The 14,670-nt window shown below is 36.3% G+C and overlaps 1 protein-coding gene across 1 annotated transcript in view; it reads right to left on the reverse strand.

Annotated features, from left to right (window-relative positions):
* Window positions 1-7,934: 7,934 nt before the first annotated feature.
* ATPsynO (ATP synthase subunit O, mitochondrial) overlaps window positions 7,935-14,670 on the reverse strand; it is a 48,447-nt gene continuing 41,711 nt past the window's right edge. The window contains exon 8 of the mRNA XM_090379316.1: window positions 7,935-8,198. Coding sequence (XP_090235442.1) covers window positions 8,085-8,198 — 114 coding nt within the window. The 3' untranslated portion in view covers window positions 7,935-8,084. The remainder of the gene's footprint in view (window positions 8,199-14,670) is intronic.

The following is a 14,670-nucleotide window of genomic DNA, read 5'->3' on the forward strand; positions in this document are numbered from 1 at the left end:
TCAACTGATGATATTGCCAACAGCAAATTCAAAATGGGAAGCATTCAAAGAACTTATCGTGGAAGCTACTAGGCTTTACATACCAACTAAGAAATATTGTTCAAGGTTTAGGCCTAAATGGTTGTCAGATGAACTAATGAGGCATATGGCAGAGAAGAAAAATGCATGGGATACATACAAATTAACACGTGACACGGACGCCTATGATAGATACAAGTTGATCTGTAACCAAGTTACAAAGGAGGTTAGGCAGGCGAAGGCAGATTACGAGAGATCCTTGGCAAGGGATGCGAAGAAAAACAGCAAAGAGTTCTTTACTTATGTAAACTCTAGAAGGAAGGGGATGAATCAGATTGGTCCACTTGAGATCGATGGGTCAACTGTTGATGACCCTGCTCGGGTAGCTAACAAACTAAATGAATATTTTGCATCGACATTCACACATGAGGAGTTATTCAGCGAGGGGAATGCCAGAGGTGTATTCAACTCTAGCAGTAAGCTAGAGAATCTTGTAATAACTGAGAGCAAAGTGGAGGAGAAATTGTTGAAGATAAACACAAGAAAGGCACCTGGGGTGGATGGGATCTATCCAGTTATATTAAAGGAGGCAGCAAAGGAGGTAAGCAAACCCTTAGCCATAATTATGAGAGCTTCCTTGGACTCAGGGGAGGTACCCATTGACTGGAGATGTGCAAATGTGACCTCAATTCACAAAGGGGGATCAAAGGCTGACACAAGTAATTATAGACCTGTGAGTTTAACTTCTGTTCCCGGAAAATTAATGGAGGCACTGGTGAAAGAAGCATTGCAGGATCATCTAGACAAGACTTCAGTTATAGCTAGGACACAGCATGGTTTTGTTAAGGGGAAGTCTTGCCTGACCAATTTGATTGGATACTATGATGCAGTCACAAAAGAACTGGATGCAGGGAATAACTTTGATATTATATACTTGGATCTTAGAAAGGCTTTTGATACTGTTGCACATGGAAGACTGCTGCACAAATTGGAGCAGTGTGGCATTGGAGGCAAGTTGCTGCTATGGATAAAGGGGTGGTTGAGGTTGAGAAGACAGAGAGTGGTAATCAATGGACACTGCTCATCGTGGACTAATGTTATTAGTGGAGTCCCTCAGGGTTCAGTATTGGGGCCTTTATTGTTTTCTGTATTTATAAATGATATTGATGATGGTATATCAGGCTTAATGTCCAAGTTTGCAGACGATACGAAGGTTGGCAGGGTTGTCAAGGACACTACTGACACTATGCTGCTGCAACAGGATTTGGAAAGGTTGAGCAGATGGGCTTCGAGGTGGCAAATGAAGTTTAACATTGACAAATGTAAAGTACTACATATGGGAAACAGCAACCCCAGAGCAACGTATCAACTCTGTGGTACTACACTGACAGTGGTAGAGAATGAAAGGGACCTGGGGGTGGTGGTGCAGGCAGATATGAAGTTCTCTGAGCAGTGCAGACGAGCTGCAAGAGTAGCTCATGGTGTATTGTCAATGATATATAGGAATTTTTCTAGCAGGGATAAGGAGGTGATTATTCCCTTGTATAAGGCAATGGTCAGGCCACACCTAGAGTACTGTATACAGGCCTGGAGGCCTCATTTCAGGAAGGATGTAGAGCTGCTGGAACGAGTACAGAGAAGGGCAACTAGATTGGTGAATGGGACAAAGGGGTTCTCTTACGAAGAAAGGCTTAAGTTTTGCAAATTACAGTGTCTGGAAACTAGGCACCAGCGGGGTGATCTGATAGAGGTGTACAAAGCCTTGAATGGTTTGAGCATGCTCAATGCTGATGGGATTCTTCCTCTAGCTCAGAAAAATCACCTGAGAGGGCATAAATTCAAATTGAGGAAAGACAGATGTAGGATAGATGTGCGGAAATTTGCCTTTAGCCAGCGGGTGGTTGGTGGGTGGAACAGACTTCCATCCCTTGTCGTGGAAGTTGATAGCCTAAATAAGTTTAAGGCTCAGCTGGACAGGTATTTCGAACGAACAGAGGGGTGAAGTGGAAGTGGTTATTTTTATTTATTTATGTTACTTTTTTTTTTTTTTTTTTTTTGGCTGATGCTGCATAAGCTTGCTTTCTTGCATCAAATGCCTCTACTAATGCTAATGCTAAATTTATGTGCCACACGAGGCAGTTGGCATCATTCTGAAATAATATGGGTGAAATTTATATTCTTTGTTTCAATCATGCTGCTTTATATAAGTGAAATCATGGTTTATTATATTGACATGGAGTTTTATTACAAATAAATATTAAATGTATCAAATTTGAGTATTTTTAGTGGAGAATGCTCTTTTCTAAATTAAAATTAATAAAAAAATGTTATCCATGTCAGAAATAGATTAAATTTAGCAATGTCTACAGAAAATGAAATATATAATGACCTTGATCTGCATAGAATTACTAGACCATTTTCATTAGCAAAGGTTACAAAAACAAGTTTCCTTTAAACTTGTTTTTGTAGTTAAAGCAGTGTTGCTGTTATAGTTTGATTTAATTTTATTTTTATATTCAAATATATTATTCATATAATTAATAAATACTACTGTTTATTCATTATTGTTATAAAACAATAATATCACCTGCCTTTCTCACAAGGCACCTATAACCCTGAGACATAAATTTGTATAAATTTATGTCTCAACTTCACATAAATTTGTAGACCCAAAAGGTAGCAAGTTTGTTTCGCCATTTTTGATAATTCTGGATACTCTTCTTGAAAGGAAAGCCAAAAATTTTCACAAGTTGGAGGTCCTGAAACATGCAAATAATGATTTGTCAGACTTCAGTTGATAAGATCTTCCTTTTGCTCACTTGTAATTTCGGGGCATGAAGAAATTTCAAAAACAAGGGTTCACAAATCGAATACAACTTTTTTTCTGGAGATACATTAAATCGTTTGGAAAAATTCTTAATTAGCATTGCCAGGTGAGTGGCAATGATATCCCTAAATTGTAGACTGTCAATATTATTGCTATTAACAATTTCAGAAAAACAAGGGAATGTCTCAGTATTATTACGCTCCAATTCAATTTTCCAAAGATTGTTTCTTTTTGAAAGCTTCTATTTTATCACTGAGTATTAATATCAGTTCACTGTTCTTGAAGACTTAAATTTAAATCATTAAGTCTTTCAAATATATCAACAAGGTAACTAAGGTTTCCAAGCCATTTTTGATATGTAAACAATTAAGCAAGGTTCTGATGATTTTTATCTGATAAAAATCAATAAAAACTGCATGTTTGAAGTCAAAAAGATGTTGAAACACTTTACCACTGGACAACCACCTCATTTTCGTACATATAAAAGAAGCATTTCATAAGCGGATCCCATTTCATTACAAAGTTAGTGAAAACTCTAAGCTTCCACTTTTAATAAAGTTGATCACACTTACTGCATCTTTCAAAACTTCGTCCAATTCAGTTTGCATTTCCTTTGCTACTAATGCTTCCTTATGTATAATGCAATGCAGTAGCGTAGCTACTCTTTTTCGGGCCTGGAGGCAAAGAACATGTTCGGGCTCCTACTTAATGAAAATTGCAAAAACAGGAGACAGCCAAAGATGTCGGGCCCCCAAAGGGCCCGGGACTGGAGGCAATTGCCTTGCCTGCCTACACGGTAGCTACGCCACTGATGCAATGGTTCTAAACTATATTTGGAGCAATTTCCTTTACTTCGCCCTTTAAACCTTTTCTCCCGTTAATGCAGCCGCACCATCAGTACAAATCACAACACAGTTGTTTCACAGATCATTCGTTTGAAAGAAAATATTTATAACATCAAAAATCTTCTCACCAGTCGTTCTTCCTTCAAAAGCTTTGCGAAATAGAAAATCCTCCAAAATATCTCCCTCATAGCAGTATCTGACATATACAATAAGTTGAGCATGGTTGGAAATATCTGTAGATTCATCTAACTGTATTGCAAAAATTGGTCTTTCTCTCAATCGATTTAAATTGAATTTTATGTTGTCCGTGATAACTGTAATACGCCACAAGACTGGTCTCTGGACAGAGGAATGGTTTTTAAATCATTGCTGTATTTTTCCTCCATGCATAATTGAAATCATTTTTGTTGCAGCAGAGAGAACAAGTTGATATGAAAGCACCAAATTACGAAGCAGAATAAAGCATGCATGCAGCAGACTTGCTATTTGCAGCACAATTTCTTCGTTATGTTTCAAGTTATTTCAAGTATCTCATATGGTCAATACCTAAGCAGAGTATGTATACATTCTGTGATAGATTTGGGTCAACTGATTCCAGTCCTCATGCGCTGGAGTCTGCTAGTATTAACAATATGAATCTATATTGTCCATAACATGAGTCCACAGCCAGTGAGCAAATTAAGGTATATTCCCGATGCAATAGGCAGTAGGGGGTCAATCGTATCTCAGACTTAGTTCAAGTTGTAAATTTTCTACACCTACAGTATTGAAAAAGTAAGTTTAACAACAGGTTTATAGCTTTTATGTACACCAAAAATAAATTTATTTAAAAACTGCTGCGACCCCTTTAATTTATCTCGCGACCCCTCTGTGGGTTGTGCCCCGTAGTTTGCGCACCACTGGTCTAAGCTTTCTTCTTCATTAAAGCTGCAGAAAAATACTGGAGCAAAAATCCAAGTGAGAAACGTAGTTTATGTTTGTACAAAGGACCCCAGAGCCCCATATAATACCTGCTTGCACTGATATGCCCATATCAAATTATTGGGAAGACATGCTTGTGTCCTTTTCCCTATCATGGTTGTCAAACATTTAAAAAAAAATTAAAAATACTACACTTGAATCTGCAACTGTACTATCAAAGAGAATGAATTGCTGGAAAGAGATGTCTTTCCAATTAACACAATCATTACAGATTGGTTTTATTTTTGTGTCAATACAGCTAAGGTTATGAGGTGTCAGTGTATTATGCTAAATTTTTAAAATAACTAAATGCACAAGGCATAATACATTAACAGTTTAATATCTATATAATATCGGTGTGTAGATACACCATAGATAACTCTTAAGAAACTACAAAGTAGTTAGCATTAGCATTAGTAGAGGCATTTGATGCAAGAAAGCAAGCTTATACAGCATCAGCCAAAAAAAAAAAAAAAACCCACTTCCACTTCACCCCTCTGTTCGTTCAAAATACTAGTTCAAAATAGTCCAGCTGAGCCTTAAACTTATTTAGGCTATCCACTTCCACAAGGGATGGAAGTCTGTTCCACCAACCAACCACCTGCTGGCTAAAGGCAAATTTCCGCACGTCTATCCTACATCTGTCTTTCCTCAATTTGAATTTATGCCCTCTCAGGTGATTATTCTGAGCGAGAGGAAGAATCCAATCAGCATTGAGCATGCTCAAACCATTCAAGGCTTTATACACCTCTATCAGATCACCTCGCTGGTGCCTAGTCTCCAGACACTGTAATTTGCAAAACTTAAGCCTTTCTTCGTAAGAGCACCCCTTTGTTCCATTCACTAATCTTGTTGCCCTTCTCTGTACTCGTTCCAGCAGCTCTACATCCTTAAACTAAATGCCTACAACAACATAGTTGTTGTAGGCATCATTTGCTCTTTCTCATATTGTGCTCTGCCTTCACGAGTTGCCATGATATTGCACTACCTCGAATAAGTAACGCTTCACTAATAGAGAAGACTATTGTTACTTATTCTCAGTGAGTACCACCACCCAGACATGTTTCAAGGCTATTGGCCTATCATATACACCTTTTGGCATCTCTCATATTGTGTGATTATCTTCACAACTGGGTCGTCATGTCTGCAATACCAGGGTACCTGCCCACCCACTGATGATAGGCCAATAGCCTTGAAACATGTCTGGGTGGTGGTACTCACTGAGAATAAGTAACAATAGTCTTCTCTATTAGTGAAGCGTTACTTATTCGAGGTAGTGCAATATCATGGCAACTTGTCGTGAAGGCAGAGCACAATATGAGAAAGAGCAAATGATGCATACAACAACTACTTTGTAGTTTCTTAAGAGTTGTCTATGGTGTATCTACACACCGATATTATGTTAAATTGAGTGTAAAGTTTGACCAGTTTGCTTTTTTTTTTTTTTATGACAAACCCAAGTTACCAGGAGGGGGGTAAAAGTACCCTTTGCTCAGGGTTCATTAACTTTTCCACAGTGTGAAGAGTCCATAAAAGTTCTTCTCAGCTTGACAATATTCAAAGCTAGGCCACATGATGTCAGTGAGCAGTGATCATAACCAAATTTATCCATTCAGATAAGCGAAGAAGCTGCACTGGTGGCAAGGGATGCAGTTATACAAACAGCCAGCATAGTAACTGTAGGGTCATTTTAGTAGTCTAAGCTTTCTCCTTCATTAAAGCTGTAGAAAACAAAACTACTCCAGCACAGCTACATCAGCAAAAAGATATAACCATGCTAGTGAAGGAAAATACTATGAGGAGAAAGTGGAATTTTGAAGAATGTCTGGTTTTGTGATATACTGCTTGAAGGTGTTGATCCAATGAGGCCTTATGTTTTTGCTAATGAAAATGTTCAGGGAAATTTGGTTGTAGAAAGCTACTCTAACTCCCATCTTTTGAGGCAAATGTACTTGGAAAAAGAATGCTGATTTTTTTCAGATGAAAAAGTTGTCTTGCAGGTGCCTAACCATTTTGAATTTCTGAGGTCTAATATATCCACCTCCACCTCTCTCCAGTGATCCACATGCAGTCTCGTTTTTTTTTTATTTTTTTTATTTGAGTTATTACCTATGTCATCCCTATAAAGTTCTATACAAGAGCATACTTTAAATTTGTTAATACTAGATAAAAATATGACTTGGATAATCCCATGAATAAATAAAATTTCCATCACTATATATTATTAAGCATCAAACACCACGGGCAAAGTATACAAATTTCATTTTTTGTTTTGTTTTGAAATTTAAAATCCCACAAGTAATTTACACATTCATTTAAGAAACTAGGCTGAGTGTTTTACTCTGCATGTTTAGATATGCAATGGATTCTCCTGATTTATGGTCACAGACAGTCTGGGGAACAAACACACACAACACGCCTAGAATTATCTATATGTAAATTAATGTATTCCACAATCTATCATTATTACTACCCAATTTTAATTAGTTTTAGTCTATTTATGGAAAAAGGCCAAATTCTAATTATACCAATTCCTATAGTACTTTATGACAAACTAGTTGGCTATATCAGTCTTTGACTCAGTATTATTCCCATCTGCCATGATCATCCTTTCACAAAGCACTGTCTACTTACATAAATAATGCATTTGTTGAGCATATAATAACAGCATGTTGTCTACTGCACATTTGTGATCTAGTAGATATCATGAACATGACTGTTCACCACCGATAAGGATTATAGGCAATGTGTGCTAAGAGAATTACATCTATATATTTGTAAATATGTATAGTACTGAAATGTCTTTAACATAATCAACATAAATGGGAGAAAAAATATATTAACTTATTCCTACTTTGTGCTGTGTCTATGTTATTATCTGTATGTAATTCTAATATATAATAAAATATATCAGGGTATAGTAATTAGTTCTTAATAGCAACAGCGTAACAATTTTATCTGTGATGATTACATGATGTACCATTAGTGTGAAGTCATAAGCTAACTGTGAATAAACAACATGAGAGTGAGCTGCACCTCATTTTCCTCCATATGCATGTTCAGATCATATCACTGCTGTAAAACCACTAGCATCTGCTTGCCAAAATTAAGAACTAATGTATGAAGCCTCCAACCTTCAGACAATAAAAATTTCTATATGTTGTAATATTTATCTTTTTATTAGCATCTGGCTAACAGGTAAATAGAAAACAAATATTGTTATTGTTTTTCCAGGTTCTAAAATATAATATGGCTAGTTAAAATAAGTTTAAACAACAGATTTCTTTTTTTATTTCTGATATTTTTTATTCATATACACTAACTTTACTAATTAAATATGACCGTTATTCTAGTTCACATTATATTTTACATTTATTGTTCTAGAGTTACTGCTTTCTCTTTTCTTCAGCTATTAAAATGATACTTTTATAAACCTAAAGTCCTTGTTTAAGTAGAGAAGTGTAAGTGTTTATTTTTGATGACATGGACATATCAATATATCTGTCTCCCACGCTGACAATCATCCCTCCAATAATAGATGGGTCAACCTAAAATAGCAAAAAATATTTTAAGGATTATTCATTTAGAGAAAATGGTAGGAGATATTAATAAAAACTACAATTACAATTTTATTTTTAAATAATGGAATATTTTGAAAGGTTTGTAAACAAGTAACAAAACAAAACAAGGATTTCCAATTTACTGGATAACATAAGTAATAAAGATTCTCCCCCTCTATATCATGTTAAGACAAAAAAATCTACCAGAATCTTTTAACAAAGAACTTCATTACACAAACACATAAAAAGCATACTCTGATCACAACAAAACTGAAAAATAACCTATGTCCATGATAACTGGTAGTAATAGTGGCAAATGATGCAAGAAAGCAAGCTTATATATATCAGCCAAAAAAAAAAAAAAAAAAAAAACTTACTTCTCCCATCCATACTCTCCAAGAATTTGTCTATTTCTTACTCAAACCATCCACTTCCACAACAACGGAAGGAAGCCTGTTCCAGCAATCAACCACCCACTTGGCTGAAAGCAAACTTCTGCCCATCTATCTGACAACCATCCTTCCTCAAGTTCGGTTTATGCCCCCTCACGTGTGTAGTCTCAGAAAGAGGAAGAATGCTATTCACATTCAGTTACTCAACCCATTCAAGGCCTTAAACACCTCAATGAGATCACCCCACAGGGGCCTAGTCTCCAGAAACTGCAATTTCTGGAGGCTAGGCCCCTTTTTGGGTAAGAGCACCCTGTTGTTCCCTTCACCACCTGGTTGTCCTTCTTTGCATCCATTCCAGCAGATCTACATCCATCCAAAAGTGAAGCTGTTGTTGTTGTTTTAGGAGCATTAGCAACTAACGCCATATTGCACCGGGGATATGCGGCGGTCATTCCCTGACCTTTCCACATCCTCCATATTTGGTGGTCACGGGCTCAAACCCCAGTCTAACTAAGAAGCGTGTGCTACGCACTGCTGCTCCTGCCCACCTGGCGAAAGTGAAGCCTCCAGACCTGCATGCAATACTCAAAATGTGGCCTAACCATGGCCTTGTACAAAGGGATAATCACCTCCTTATCCCTACTAGCAAAGTTTCTGTATATCACTGACAAAACCCCACTAGCTCTTCTCACAGCATATCTGCACTGCTTAAAAAATTTCACTTCTGATTGCACAATTATCCCTAGGAATTTTTCATTCTCCACTACCCTGATTGTAGTCCCAACAGTTGATAAGTTACTCTGGGATTACTGCAACCCATATGCAGTATCCTGCATTTGCCAATGTTAAACTTCAACTGCCATTTCTCAGCTCATTGATTCAATTTTCCTAGATCTTGTTGCAGTAGCTCACCCTGATTGCTGTCAATAACCACCCTGCCAATCTTTGTATCATTTTCAAACTTTGAGATTAAGTCTGATATACCTTCATTATTATCATTAATAAATAATGAAAACAACAATGGTCCCAGCACTGAAACCTGGTGGACTCCACTGATAACCACTTTGTCTTGTTCCACGTAACCATCCCTTTATCGATAACAGTAACTTCCCCTTAATGCCATATTGCTCCAGATTATACAGTAATCTTTTATGTGCAACAGTATTAAAAGACTTCCTGATATATATGATAAAGTATATGATAAAAAATTATTTTTTTCCATCCAGTTCCTTGGTTACTGCACCATAGTAACCTATCAAATTGATAAGACAAGACTGCCCCTTAACATATCCATGCTGTAACTGCAGTATAATTGCATACCTGTCCAGATGGTCCTGCATTACTTCTTTAACCAGTGACTCCCATTATTTTCCTGGGAACAGATGTTAAGCTAACAGGTCTGTAATTACTCGTGCCACCTTTCGATCCCCTTTATGAATTAGGGAATACATTCACACATCTCCAGTCCACAGGGACCTCCCTGAATTCAAGGATGCTCTCATAATTATGACTAAAGGCTTGCTTACCTCTTTTGCTGCCTCTCTTAATATGACTAGATAGATCTCATCCACCCCAGGTGCCTTTTTTTATGTTCAGCTTCAACAGTTCCTCTTCCGCTTTCCTTTCAGTCATTACAAAGTCATTTAGCTCCACATTGGAGTTTCATAAACTTCTGGCATCCCCTCCCTTAAAGAATTCCTCATGCATATTTGAATGTAGATGCAAAATACCTATTCAATTTGTCAGCAACCAGAGAATGATCATCAATAGTTAGCCCATTGATATCAAGTGGCCTAATGTTATTCAATTCCTTCCATCTACTGTTAATATAAGCATAAAAGTCTTTGCTGCTTTTTTTTGCTAGACACTTCTCATGATCTACCTTAGCTTGCCTAATCTCCTTTTTTGAGTTGATTACAGACTAATTTATATCTCTCGTATGCTTTGGAATCACCTGATACTTTATATGCATCCCATGCACTTTTCTTCTCTGCCACTTGTCTCAATAGTTCATCTGACATCTATTTAGGTGTCAGATGAACCCAAGAAATACTGCCTTTAACAGTATTTCTTGGTTGTTATGAAAAGCCTAGTAGCTTCTATGATTCCCCGAATGCTTCCCATTTAGAATTTGCTGTTGATCCCACTGCATAGAATTTAAAAACTGTCTGAGACTACTGTAGTCACATGACAGCAAAAGCCTTTCCCTTTACCCTTGACAGTAGCTATGTCTTTAATTAAATTCTACATTAGTGCACTGTGATCGCTGCCACCCAGTGAGTCTTTTAGCTGCAGATTCTTAATGCATGAATAATTACTGATAAATAATATTAAGAGTATTACTCTTGTTTGTTGCATCTCTAACATGCTGCTGTACTTTACAAAGTGGAATATTAAGATAACTTTGGGTTATCGGAGTTACACCTTGCCTTTCTGAAGAAAGAGTCTATACAAGAGCCGACCTAAAGAATGAAAGGAAAAGGATTTGTAATTAGTTAAAAGTTATGTGGCAGACAGAATGGCAGGAATTAGAGAAAGGTAGGCAAACTTAGATGTTTTTTTTCCAAATGCGGAGATTATTGACACTTGGAAAAAGCCATGTTCCAGTTTGGTCTATGTGCTACCTTCCTGGTCACTGCCTATGGCTTGTCTTATGGATTACATCAATTTGGACTGAGGTATTGAGGTACCTGCACTTGTGGAGAGGACAAAACAGCTGACCACATTATGTTGAAATGCAACTTCTATACTGATTTAACTTGGAGTTGTTTGTTGGTACCCTGGAGAAGGAGAGACTTTAGATTATGTTCATGGAAAGGAGGCTTTTCACTTATTTTAATAACTATGTAAGTGCAGTCTTTAAAGGGCACACTGTGGTTATTGCTGATAGTAGAAGCCTGTCTCCTAGTGGCAGGGGTGGTAATTGATCTTATTAAGATCGTTAGATGTATAAAATCAAGACCTGATGCTTCTAAGATGAAGCTAAGTGGCTATTATTTAAAATGTTTTTATTTTGCATTATGTTATGTTATACTAACTAACATTTTTGAACTGTTTGAACTCAAAACTCAGACATTATAAAAACTTTATAAAAACATTATAAAAAAAAGGCTCTATCCATGGATAGGCTTTGGCCCAGGTAGTGGTTTCAGTTAAGGTGTCTCAAATGTGTATAGACAACAGTCATCCAATAAATCTACAAAAGTCATACTAGGGTGCAAGTGACCAACTCACAAGTTCAAATCCTCCATAACAGATTTTGATTTACTTGCCCACTATTTCTCTGTACAGCTGTTTGGTATACTCATCACAGTCATTAGGCCTATAACACACTTTTCCCAGTGTTCAAACCTGTTTCCCGGTTATCACATCAAACTGACTCAGCATTGCATTGGTCACCGAGGTCAACTGGATGCACTGCCATAGCCCTGCCACCCTCCTGTCTTTCTTGTATACACTGTACTCCCCATATTGAAATTCAGCATCACTTATGTTTGAGTGACACCATGTCTCTGCTATCCCTGCAATGTCTGCATTTGATGACTTAATCAGTACTTCAAATTCATCAAGTTTATTTACGATGCTGCTCCTGGTATTAGTGTACATGAAAGTATACTGTACATATTCTTATTCTTAGCTACCCTTACACAGCCCATGTATTCACTTATTCCATGATGACACACAACAAGGGTTGAAATCCCAGACACCTTGCCTTCCAGGCTACTGCATTTCCAATAGAAGCAGAGTGATAATCACCTTTACTTCTGCCTATGGGTCTGGTTAATCTATTATTCTGTGTATCCCCAGACAAGCAGTTTTCCATCCCACCTATCACTGGCTTCAATAGCATCAACAAAAATTCTTGCACCTCCTTCTATTTAAGTGTATCCCATTCCTGTAAAAACAGTCTCTCTTGTTAACAAGCACAGACCACACAGAAAAATTCTACCTCACGAGTTCTGTTTAGTCTTTTCAGGGCTGAATCAACTGACAAGGCTATTGCATCTGTGGGCAGGATTGCAGACACTTTCAAATTCAATCCTTAGGAAATAGGACAACACACACAAACAAACAAACAGAATTCTTTTCTGAGTAATTACATTTCAATGCAAAGAATGTACTGATCAGAACAAAACTGCAAAATAAATGAATTTAATGACAATTCGGAAATGGGCGAAATGATCAACTGCATAAATATGAGATGTTTGGATCAAGAGTTGACGTCTTTGAAAATTTTATTTGTTGTTGAGATTATGAGGCCTAAAATGAATGATAATTGCCATAGTTCACTTTGTAAACTGAAATATTCACATAACCAAATTTTTATGATAATCCCCTTCTTGTAGTAGCATTTGAACAAGATATGTGTTATTTAATTTTGCATAAAACTAATTTACATAATCATATCTTATGTAGCAGAGATATTTCAGAAGGGAGATTCCATCTAGGAATTTTTCATGATTTTGGAAACTGGAAACTACTATAAGTCGTGCTAAAACAAAACTCAAATTAGATGAATGAACGGTAGGAGGAGAAGAACAAGTGGATTTTTAAGATGGGCGAAGCTTCAGAACAGATGCAATCTATATAACTGCATAAATATAAAAATGTAGGGAAAAAAAAAAAAAAAAAAAATTATGTTGCTATTTTGACTTCAAACAAGTGTGGAACTCATTAAACAAGGCTCAAATTACTTGAAATATTCATTGAAAGAATGAAAGGAGGAGGATATAATTTTTTAAAATTTAAATTTTATACAAAAAATGCTGTTCTCTTGTTATCTTCTAATGCAGTATCTTTGAAATAAACAAACCAGTTTTTTGAAGATAAGAAATGCCAACAGATGGGACAACAGTTCATATTATGTATGCAGATAACAGTATTAATGTCAGATTGCAAAGAAAATTTAAGTGTTAAAACTGAGCAAATTATACAAGTTAACAGATTTGATTACCTAAGAATATTAATAATTAGTCCTAAATTATTATAAAATATTATATAGTATGAACCACAGCTATAATGCTCAATACGTTCTCTGTTGATACAATATTTGTAAAATAATAAGAGAGGTTTACCTTATTATTTTACAAATATAAAATATTATATAGTTTCACAATTTTTTTTTTCATTCCAAGACTGATTACACAGAAGAATAACAATTTGTGTCTAATGAACTTAAAAGTATATAAAACAATGGTTTAACAATATATATATATATTTTTTTATGTGGAACCATATGCACTATAATAAAAAGTGCTGTGATGAATTTGAAAATAAATCCAAAAGAAAAATTAATAAAAATAAATGGAGAACAATAAAAATAGCTGTAGAGGTTAAAAGATAACTATACTACATCAGAAAAATAAACATGGCCAAACAACTGAAATGATAAGGTACAACAAAGTTATCATGAAAAGATCACCGGTTTTGAATACACTTTTGATGTACTGTGCAGGTATTGGTGGGATTGGTGTCATTGAAGAGGTGTAAGACATGGGAATTTATTTCTGAACAAAAGCATGTTCAATGTTATCCCCATACGTCCAAAACCGTTTACAGAAATCAACTGAAGTTTACCATAAGTGGGTGAGGGTGGGGAAGAAGTGGAATCATCCCCAAAAAAGAGTCTGTCTAGACATGGGTTGCAGTGTTGCATGGGATAATTGATATGATAATTTTAAAGGGTCTCTGCATCAATATGTTGTCTGTAAACACTAGGGGAAGAAATGAATTTCATAATGTACTTGCATATTTGAAATGTTTATGCTAGTGAAATAATCAAGTACTCCAGGTCACCTGGCCCACAGTCACTGTGCATCTACTCTACCCCTGAATCAAAGGGTAAAAGACAAGGAAGTTTTGTAGTAGAAGGAATTTTGGTCATTCTCTGTCTAGAAATAATAGTACTAATAAGGTCAATGTTGTTATTTGGTTTTTAGGAGCATTAGCAATGAAGATCATATTGCTCCAGGGATATGCGGTGGTCATTCCCTGACCTTTCCGCATCCTCTGTATTTGGTGGTCATGGGCTCGAACCCTGGTCTAATCAAGAAGCGTGTTCTATGCAC

Source organism: Mastigoproctus giganteus, chromosome 8 (assembly GCF_048544385.1).
Source record: "Mastigoproctus giganteus isolate SK-2022 chromosome 8, ASM4854438v1, whole genome shotgun sequence".
In the NCBI taxonomy this organism is placed as follows: domain Eukaryota; kingdom Metazoa; phylum Arthropoda; class Arachnida; order Uropygi; family Thelyphonidae; genus Mastigoproctus; species Mastigoproctus giganteus.